The sequence below is a fragment of the Caloenas nicobarica genome, chromosome 4 (assembly GCF_036013445.1).
Source record: "Caloenas nicobarica isolate bCalNic1 chromosome 4, bCalNic1.hap1, whole genome shotgun sequence".
In the NCBI taxonomy this organism is placed as follows: Eukaryota; Metazoa; Chordata; class Aves; order Columbiformes; family Columbidae; genus Caloenas; species Caloenas nicobarica.
The window spans coordinates 79,132,562-79,142,755 of NC_088248.1; the positions used below are offsets into that span (position 1 = coordinate 79,132,562).

At 69.5% G+C, this 10,194-nt stretch overlaps 1 protein-coding gene across 1 annotated transcript; it reads left to right on the forward strand.

Moving 5' to 3' along the window:
• Positions 1 to 724: 724 nt before the first annotated feature.
• Positions 725 to 9,451, forward strand: CPXM1 (carboxypeptidase X, M14 family member 1). The gene is made up of 14 exons (XM_065634531.1): positions 725 to 1,333; positions 2,399 to 2,512; positions 3,109 to 3,218; positions 3,765 to 3,904; positions 3,976 to 4,060; positions 5,099 to 5,249; positions 5,652 to 5,740; positions 5,944 to 6,067; positions 6,681 to 6,877; positions 7,082 to 7,261; positions 7,458 to 7,755; positions 7,826 to 7,965; positions 8,539 to 8,641; positions 9,007 to 9,451. Exons 1-14 carry the CDS (start codon positions 781 to 783, stop codon positions 9,261 to 9,263), a joined length of 2,541 nt encoding a protein of 846 aa, XP_065490603.1. The 5' UTR covers positions 725 to 780; the 3' UTR covers positions 9,264 to 9,451.
• Positions 9,452 to 10,194: the final 743 nt, after the last annotated feature.

Here is a 10,194-nt window from a genome sequence, read left to right on the forward strand (position 1 = left end):
CCCCAGCCCCGTCCCCTGCCGCCCCGCAGCCCCCCCGGCCGCAGCCCCGTGTCCCGGCACATCGCCGCACGCGGGGAGGGAGGAACCGCGGCTTTCCCGTGGGACCGGGACCCGCGAGCGGCCACAACCCGGCGGGGTCCGTTCCCGGGCCCGATCCTGCCGCCGCCCCCCCGCCCCCTCCCCGGCACAGCCACGGGGGGGGGCGGCCGGCAGGATCGGGCCCGGAGCGCCGCGCGCCTGCTCCCCCCACCCCCGGGAGCGGGGTCAAGACACCGGCTGTGGGGACAGCGGGGACACGCTGGGGACAAGGTGCTCAGCGCAGGGTGAGCAGGCTGGACCCGATGTCCCCTGTTCGAGGGGCCTCTCTGAGCAGCTGGTCACACGGGGGGGACAGTTTTACCCAACAGCCCCGCAAGCCCCCGGGCAGCCCGGCGGGACCCCTGCCCGGCCCGGCGGAGGGGTGCGGGCAGCGGTGCGGGCAGCGGTGCGGGCAGCGGTGCGGGCAGCGGAACTTCGCCTGTTCGGGGGCGCAGCGGGAGCCCACCCGGGGCCGCGGGGGGAGCGTGTGTGACCGGCCCCGCTCCGCCGCGGCCCCGAGCGCCCGGTGCCTCCCCCGGCCCCGGGGGTCCTGGCCGGGCGGGAGTGGGCGGGGGGCGCGGGGGCGGGGAGGGGCGGGGAGGGCGGCGGGGGAGGACGGGGCAGGCAGGACCGGGCAGGCAGCGCCGGGAACGGGCAGCGCCGGGCAGGCAGCGCCGGGGTCTGCTCCGCTCCGCCGCGGCCATGCTGGGGCTGCCCCTCGCCCCGCCGCTGCTGCTGCTGCTGCTGCTGGTCCCCCCACCGCCCCCCGCCCGGGCGGCGCCCCCCCGCAGCACCCCCCGGCCCCGGGGGCTGGCGGCCACCCCCGCCGAGCCCGCCCGCCCCGCCGCCGCGGGGATGGGCACCGCGGGGGCTGCCCCGGGAGGCACCGCCACCGGCTCCCCCAAAGGCACCGGGGCGGCCCCCCCGAGAGGCACGGCACAGAGGCCGCCCCCAACCACTGCGGGGCCCCCCAAAGGCACCGGGGCCACCCCCGCGAGGGGCACGGCAATGAGGTCCCCCCCAACCACGGCGGGCCCCCTCAAAGGCACCGCGACGGCCCCCCCGCGAGGCACGGCAGCAGCCCCCCCGAAGGGCACCACGACCAGCCCTGCCAAAGGCACCGGGCTGAGCACCTCCAGGAGCCCCACGGCCGCCCCCACGAAAGCCGCGGGGGGGGGGCCTGGCAGCGCAGCCCCCGCCAGCCCCGGTCCCTCCGAGCGCGGGCGGCTGAAGGAGGGGGGGCCCGGGGCCAAAGGTAGGAATGGGGGCCTGGGGGTGCATGAGCTGGGAGTGTGGGTGAGCACAGCTGTGTGTGTGCAGGGGGGTGTGTGCAGGGGGGTGTGTGCACAGCTGTGTGTGCACAGATGTGTGCAGAGGAATGTGTGTGCACAGCTCTGTGTGTGTCCGCGTTCAGGGCTATGTGTCCACAACTGTGTGTGCACAGCAGTGTTCAGAGGAATGTGTGCAGGGATGCGTGTGCACAAGTCCATGCATGTGTGTGCACAACTCTGCGTGTGTGTTCACGGATGTGTGTGCAGGGATGTGTCTGCACAGCTGTGTGTGCAGAATTGCCTGTGTGTGGAAGTGGATTAAAATGCGTGTGCGCAGGAGTGCGTGTGTGCATGTGTGTGTGTTTGGCTGCGTGCACGTGCGTGTGTGGACACGTGTGGTTTGTGTATCTGTGCATCAGCGTGTGTAAGTGTGCACTCCGCACGTGTGTGTGAGTGTGCACTCTGTGAGTGTGCACTCTGTGTGTGAGTGTGCACTCTGCACGTGTGTGAGCGTGCACTCTGTGAGTGTGCACTCTGTGTGTGAGTGTGCACTCTGCGCGTGTGTGAGCGTGCACTCTGTGAGTATGCACTCTGCGTGTGTGTGAGCATGCACTCTGTGAGTGTGAACTCTGAGTGTGAGTGTGCACTCTGCGTGTGTGTGAGCGTGCACTCTGTGAGTGTGCACTCTGAGTGTGAGTGTGCACTCTGCGTGTGTGTGAGCGTGCACTCTGTGAGTGTGAACTCTGAGTGTGAGTGTGCACTCTGCGCGTGTGTGAGCGTGCACTCTGTGAGTGTGCACTCTGAGTGTAGACTCTCAGTGCGTCTGCATTTGTGCAGTTTCCGGGTGTGTGTGACTTGCATTTTTGCGCAGTATGTGCAGACATGTGCGTGTGTGTACACACGTGTGCGTGTGCTGGGGGCCGTGCTGCGGCCTGTGTAGAGGGGGCCGTGGGGGGTTTGTGGGTGTGCACGAGGGGTGATGGCTGTATGGGTGCGTGGGTCCCTGAGGGCCCCAGACCCACCCCCGGGGTCCCTCTGCCCGTCCCCAGCCCCAGTGCCCAGGAAGAAGCTGGTGCGGGTTAAAGTGGTGAAGAAGAAAGTGGTGAAGAAGAAGAAGAAGCCGAAGGCTCCGGCCAAGGAGGCGGCTGCTCCGCAGGACCCTCGTACGTACATATGGGGATGGGGCAGGGGGCCTGTGGGGCCGCACAGGCACACGTGTGTGCACACAGCTCCATGCAGACACCTCCACACCTTGCACGTGCACCCACAGATGTGGGGAGCAGCTCCAGCCCTTCCCCAGCGCTCAGGGGGCACAGCCACCATCCTGGGCACGTGCCATCGCAAACACGTGGTCCCCGCGCTGTCACACGTGCACACCCTGCACACACAGCGCTGCGCACATGCCCTGCGTGTGACGGCACAGACACACCCTGCAAACCGTGCACACGCGTGTGCAGACACACACCCATCCTGCAGTGGGGATGGTGTGCTGTGCTCCTCTGCTGTGCTCCTGCCCCTCTGTGTGACGGGGAGTGGGGTTCGTGTGACAGCAAGTGGGGTTTGTGTGACACAGAGCGGCGTTTGCCCTGGCTGCAGTCGTGGCCATGGCCCTGCGTTCCTGAACAGGACCTGCCGGGCATTGCCCTGGGGACACGGAGAGGGGACAGGGTGGGGGCAGCTCTGGGAGCGGGACCCCTGTATGGGGACAGCCATGCCTGGGGGTCTCTGAGCCAGCCCGGCCCCTCTGCTCTGCCCCCAGAGTGCCCCCCGCTGGGGCTGGAGTCCCTGCGGGTGCTGGACTCCCAGCTCCGAGCCTCCAGTGACAAGCGCTATGGCCTGGGCGCCCACCGCGGGCGCCTCAACATCCAGGTGGGACACGCGGCGCGCGCGTGGCGTGTGTGTGACGTTTGCATGGGGTGTGTGACATCTGCATAGTGTATGTGACACCTGCATAGTGTATGTGACATGTGCATGGCGTGTGCATGGCGTGTGTGATGTTTGCATGGTGTGTGCATGGCGTGTGTGATGTTTGCATGGTGTGTGCATGCTTCGATGTTTGCATAGTGTGTGCATGGTGTGTGTGACGTTTGCATGACGTGTGTGATGTTTTCATGGCATGTGCATGGCACGCATGCGGCAGGGGCTCTCCAGCATGGACCCCTCCAGCCTCACCGCAGCCAGTCCTGCCAGGAGCCCCCGCTCCATCTGCGTGTTGGCCAGGGGGGGCTCTGCCACGGCCCCTCAAAGAGTCACGTTAAACTCAGGACTTGGTCCCCTGCCCAAGTGGCACCGTGCAGCTCGGGATGCCGTCCCGGTGCTGTGCCACGCAGCACAGCGGGGCCAGGGGCACACAGCAGTGGGGACGTGCCCTGCGCAGGGTCCTGTGTCCCCCTCCATCCCTGACACCCCCCGCAGTCAGGGCTCTACGATGGGGACTTCTACGACGGCGGCTGGTGCGCGGGGCAGGAGGACACGGCGCAGTGGCTGGAGGTGGACGCCCGCCGGCTCACCAACTTCACCGGCGTCATCACGCAGGGGCTCAACTCCATCTGGACGTAAGGCCGTGGGCAGGGCCAGCCCGGGGGGCTGGGGGGCCGGGACCCCACTCACCCTCTGCCCCGCACAGGTACGACTGGGTGACCTCCTACAAAGTCCAGGTCAGCAATGACACCTACACGTGGCACCCGTGCCGCAATGGCACCGAGGAGGCGGTAGGTGCCCGTGGGGAATGGCCCTGGGCGGGAGCAGTGGCATTGGGGACCCCCCGGCACCCCCAGCCTGTCCAGCTCCCCAACCAGAGTGAGGGCACAGGGATTAACTGGGGGTTAACTGAGAGGCACCAGTTAACCAGAGGGTTAACCATGCCAGGGGCAACTGGTGCCGGGGGGGTTAACCATGCTGGCTGGCACCAGGCTGCGACCCGGCTCTGTTTCCTTTGGCCTCCCCACCCGTGAGCATCCTGCAGCTCTTCCCCTGAGCACAAAGGCCACTTGTCCCCAGCTGCCGCCCCGGCCGCCCGCCAGCCCCCCCGGTGCACGTGTGAGCGGCGGGGGCTGACGCGGGGCTGCGCGGCGCCGCGTGGCGCGGCTGTGCCTGCAGGTGCGCACGGCAGCCTGGTGCACGGGTGCAGGTGTGAGTGCGTGTGCAAGGACAGCGGGTGTGCAAACAGCCAGCGTGTGCACCCCTGGGTGCAGGGGGAGGAGACGTGGGGCCTGCCAGGGTGGGGGGCCGGGAGCTGCCAGCGCCAGACACGCTGCTGCTTGTGTGCCTGTGCCAGGGAGGGTCTGGGGGTCTCTGTGCTCAGGCTGGGGTGGGGAGGAGTTTGGGGACCGCTGCGCCAGGGGCAGGTTTGGGGATCCCTGTGCCAGGAGTGAATTTGGGGATCCCTGTGCTGGCGACAGGTTTTGGGGTCCCTGTGCCAGGGGTGGGTTTGGGGGGCCCTGTGCTTATTCCTGGGGACCGTCCCCTTGGGGTGCTGGGGTGTGGGGGCCCAAGTAGTGCAGGCACCCCAGGCCCTGGAGCACCATTGGGCTCCGGTTCCTCCGTGCTGCCAGGCTTGGCCCCCCAGGGCTCAGCCCCCCCAGATGAGTGTCTGTTCCTCCTTAGGGGCTGGGGGGTCCAGGGGACGCGGCTGCAGCTTCCGCAGCCCTTTGTGCCCCAGCAGGCAGCTCTGCTGCGGCTCCCCCATCCCCACAGATCCCGTGGGTCCCCCCCAGCACAGGGACCCACAGGGGCTGTGTCCCCCCAAGGTGTTCCCCGGGAACAAGGACCCTGAGACGCCAGTGCTGAACCTGCTGCCGGTGCCGGTGGTGGCTCGGTACCTGCGCATCAACCCCCAGAGCTGGTTCCCCAACGGCACCATCTGCCTGCGGGCAGAGGTGCTGGGCTGCCCACTGCCCGGTGGGTGCTGCTGCTGCCTGCTGCTGCCTGCCCATTGCCCGCTGCTGCCTGCATCCCCCTGCCTGCTGTTGCCTGCATCCCATTGCCCGCTGCTGTCTGCATCCCCCTGCCCGCTGCCGTCTGCATCGCCCTGCCCACTGCTGCCTGCATCCCCCTGCCTGCTGCCTGCATCCCCCTGCCCGCTGCTGCCTGCATCCCCCTGCCTGCTGCTGCCTGCATCCCCCTGCCCGCTGCTGCCTGCATCCCCCTGCCCGCCGGCCCTCGCCCCAACCCACGACCACCCAGGACAGTCACGTTCTGCCGGGGCCGTCCCCAGGGTTGGGGTCCAGGCTGTCCGCCCCACCCTGGGTCTCTGACCGTGTCCCCCCCTTGTCCCCTCTGTGCCGCCCTGGCTCCTGGCAGACCCCAACAACATCTACGCCTGGCACGGCCCCCCCCCGCCCACCGACAAGCTGGATTTCCGCCACCACAACTACAAGGAGATGAGAAAGGTGCCTGCTCAGTGTGGGGTGGGGGGTGTGCACCCCTGGGGACACCGTGGGGCGGGGGTCTGCACCCCTGGGGATGCCGTGGGGTGGGGGGTCTGCACCCCTGGGGACACCGTGGGGCGGGGGGTCTGCACCCCTGGGGATGCCGTGGGGTGGGGCAGGGGTCTCCGTACCCCCGGGGTGCCCCTGAGCCATGCCCTCCCCAGCTGATGAAGCGGGTGAACGATGAGTGTCCCGACATCACCCGCGTCTACAGCATTGGGAAGAGCTACCTGGGCCTCAAGATGTACGTGATGGAGATCTCAGACAACCCCGGGCTGCATGAAGTGGGTACGTGCTGGGGAGGTGACAGCTGGGCTGTCTGGGGACACCCAGGCTGTGCAGGATGGGGACGGGGTGACTGGGGACACCCAGGCTGTGCAGGATGGGGACAGGGTGACTGGGGACACCCAGGCTGTGCAGGATGGGGACGGGGTGACTGGGGACACCCAGGCTGTGCAGGATGGGGACGGGGTGACTGGGGACACCCAGGCTGTGCAGGATGGGGACGGGGTGACTGGGGACACCCAGGCTGTGCAGGATGGGGACGGGGTGGCTGGGGACACCCAGGCTGTGCAGGATGGGGACAGGGTGACTGGGGACACCCAGGCTGTGCAGGATGGGACAGGGTGACTGGGGACGCCCAGGCTGTGCAGGATGGGGACAGGGTGACTGGGGACACCCAGGCTGTGCAGGATGGGACAGGGTGACTGGGGACACCCAGGCTGTGCAGGATGGGGACGGGGTGACTGGGGACACCCAGGCTGTGCAGGATGGGGACGAGGTGGCCGGGGATGCCCAGGCTGGGCGGGCAGATGGGGACAGTCCCAGGGACGCCCAGGCTGGCACAGGGCACAGAGGCCGGGGTGCTGGGTCCCCGCTGCCACCGGGCTGTCCCTGGCAGGCGAGCCCGAGTTCCGCTACGTGGCGGGGATGCACGGGAACGAGGTGCTGGGCCGGGAGCTGCTGCTCAACCTCATGGAGTTCCTGTGCCAGGAGTTCCGGGCGGGCAACCCGCGCGTGGTGCAGCTGGTCACCGAGACCCGCATCCACCTCCTGCCCTCCATGAACCCCGACGGCTACGAGACCGCCTACAAGCTGGTAGGGTCAGGGTGCTGAGCACCCATGTGCTGCGGGGCTGTCCTGGCGCCACTCTCTGGTGACCCCGTCCTCCAGTGACCACAAGGCCGGGTGACCCCGTCCCCCAGCAACCCTGTCCCCCAGTCACCCTGACCCTTGGTGACCCCATCCCACTGGTGACCCCATCCCCTGGTGACCCCGTCCCCCGGTGACCGTGTCCCGCAGGGCTCAGAGCTGTCGGGCTGGGCCATGGGCCGCTGGACCTACGAGGGCATTGACCTGAACCACAACTTCGCCGACCTCAACACGGCGCTGTGGGACGCCGAGGACAACGACCTGGTGCCGCACGAGTTCCCCAACCACTACATCCCCATCCCCGAGTACTACACCCTCACCAACGCCACGGTGAGCACAGCCCCCCTGCACCCCAAAACACCCCCGCTGCTGCCCCAGCGCCCCGGGCTGACGCTGACCCATGGGGGGCTGTGCTGGGGACGGACTCATGGGGTCTTAGCCCCAAGGAGGGGGCCACAGGAGCATTTCCCCCGCCCCGGTGCGGGGGTTCACCGCCACAGCCCCCCGTGATGCAGGGTCCCCACAGGTGGCCCCTGAGACGCGGGCGGTGATCGACTGGATGCAGCGCTACCCCTTCGTGCTGAGTGCCAACCTGCACGGGGGGGAGCTGGTGGTCACCTACCCCTTCGACATGACGCGCAGCTACTGGAAGGCGCAGGAGCTGACCCCCACGGCCGACGACGGCGTGTTCCGCTGGCTGGCCACCGTCTACGCCACCTCCAACCTGGCCATGGCCAGCGAGGACCGCCGCCTCTGCCACTACGATGACTTCGCCCGCCACGGCAACATCATCAATGGGGCCAATTGGCACACGGTGCCCGGCAGTGAGTGGGGGGGTGGGGAGGTGCGGTGTGGGGCTGAGGACCCCCCTGACACCCCCCCTGTCCTGCGCAGGCATGAACGACTTCAGCTACCTGCACACCAACTGCTTCGAGATCACGGTGGAGCTCTCCTGTGACAAGTTCCCACACGCGTCTGAGCTGCCGGCCGAGTGGGAGAACAACCGGGAGTCCCTGCTGCTCTACATGGAGCAGGTGGGGACGGGGACGCCTGCGGGGAACATGCTGCAGGGGGTGTGGGTGCTGAGGGGTCGGGATTTTGGCAGGGGCTGAGCACGTGGCAGCAGGACATGGCTCAGGGGTCCGCAAACACCCCCAAGGCTCCGTGTCCCCATGTCCCCTGCGGGCACCTCCACAGGCACAGAGCAACATGGAGCAGGTGGGGACAGAGACCCCTGGGGGGCTCTGTGCTCCTGAGCGGGGACACGCTGAGGGGGACGTGGGCACTGAGGGGTCAGGGTTTTGGCGGGGGCTGAGCACATGGCAGCAGGACACAGCACGGGGGTCCTCAAACACCCCCGAGGCTCCGTGTCCCCCTGTGTCCCCCGCGGGCACCTCCATGGCACAGAGCATGCAGGCATGTGCTCTGTGTGGGATGGGCTGTGTGCCACGCGCCGTGCAGATGTGCACCCGGATGTGCACAGCCTGCAGGGTGCCTGCGGTCCCGCGCACTTGTGGCAAGTGTGCAAACATGGGGTGCGTGTGTGTGTGTGTGCACGTGTGTCCCCTGCACGCCCCCCCTGCCGACACCCGCTCCGTGGCCCCCAGGTGCACCGCGGGATTAAGGGGGTGGTGCGGGACGGTGACACGGAGCAGGGCATCGCCAACGCCATCATCTCTGTGGACGGCATCAACCACGACGTCCGGACGGGTGTGGTGGGGCGGGGATGGGAATGCGGTGGGATTTGGGGGTGGGAATGGAGATTGGGGATGGGGGTGAGGATAGAAATTTTATCAGGCTGGGGATGGGGATGGGATGGGATTGGGGACGGAGGTGGGGAGGGAATGGGGACGGGATGGGGGTAGGAATGGGGATGGGGACAGGGATGGGAGTGGATTGGGGAGAAGATGGAGTTGGGGATGGGAAGGAACGGGGCTGGGCACGGGATGGGGATGGAAATACAATTAGGTTGGGAATGGGATTGGGGTGGGGACGGGGGTGGGAGTGGGGACAGGGCTGGGGACAAGGCCAAGGGACGCGGCTGGGGCCGCGCTGACGCGCCCCCGCTGTCGCAGCCCTGGACGGGGATTACTGGCGGCTGCTGAACCCGGGCGAGTACGAGGTGACGGCGCGGGCCGAGGGCTACGAGGCGGCCACGCAGCCGTGCCACGTCTCGTACGAGAACGTCCCCACGCCGTGCAGCTTCCGCCTGGCCCGGCTGCGGCGGCACCGGCCGCGGGGGCGGCTGCCCGGGCGGGCCCCGCTGCCCTCCGACCTGCGGCTGCGGCGGCAGCGCCTGCGCCGGCTCCGTGCCCAGCGCCGAGCGCCGTGACCGGGACACGGGACGCGCGGCACGGCCCGGGGCCGCGGGCTCGGCGCGGGGCCGGGGGGGGCGCGGAGCGGGTGCTCCGGGTGTCGCTGCTGCGCGGGACACGTCCCAGTAAAGCCGCCTGCGCGCCGCCCGCCCGGCTGCGCCTCTGTCGGGAACGGGCCCCGTGCCCGCGGCGAGCGGACGCGCCCCGCCCCCGCCAGGCCCCGCCCCCGCCAGGCCCCGCCCTTGCCCTGAAGGCCAATGGCGCCGCCGCAGTCGGAGGTCCCACCCCTTGCCCTGCCCCGCCCACGTTCGGCGCACGCGACCAGCTCTCCTTCCCGCCCACGTCACCCCTCGCGGCTCCGCCCCCGCTGCCCCTCGCTGGGTGCCTATTGGCTCGTGGTGGCAGGAGGGGCGTGCCCCCGGGAGGCGCGGCGGCCAATGGGCTGCGAGCCTTGGCAGCATCAGGCGGGCGCTGGCGGCGGCGCGGCTGCGGGCGGAGGGCGCGCTGGGCGGGGCGGGGCCGGCGCGGCGGTGCGTGCGGGGCTGGGACATGCGGGGCCTTGGGGGGCCCAGGCTGGGGAGGGGGCGGAGGGTGCTGGGACCGGGGGGGGTTTGGGGGGGGGAGGGTCCAGGGTAGGGGAGGCCGTGGGGTGTTGGGACCGTGGGGTCACTAGAGGGGCCCTGGGTGGGTGGAGGGTACCGGAACCCTGGGGGTGCTGGAAGGGTCCCTGTGGGGCCAGAGGAGGGTGAGCACTTGGGGAGGGGCGTGGGGCCACTCACGGGGGTGATGGGGAAGGGTTCCCGGGGGGTGGAGGGGGGAAGGACAGACCCCTGGGGTGTGATGGGGCGGTCTGGGGGGGACAGGACAGGCCCATGGGGGTCGGGGGATGGGATGGGGGGCTGCGATAGGGGGCCTGGGGGGGGCGGGGGGGCACAGGACAGGCCCATG

What these genes read in the sequence shown, in the direction of transcription:
- CPXM1 (XM_065634531.1), top strand. Translation starts at nt 781, where the DNA reads ATGCTGGGGCTGCCCCTCGCCCCGCCGCTGCTGCTGCTGCTGCTGCTG. An exon ending in GCGGGCGCCTCAACATCCAG is followed by an intron (nt 3,219 to 3,764) that starts GTGGGACACGCG and finishes CACCCCCCGCAG; the next exon opens with TCAGGGCTCTACGATGGGGA. An exon ending in GCAATGGCACCGAGGAGGCG is followed by an intron (nt 4,061 to 5,098) that starts GTAGGTGCCCGT and finishes TGTCCCCCCAAG; the next exon opens with GTGTTCCCCGGGAACAAGGA.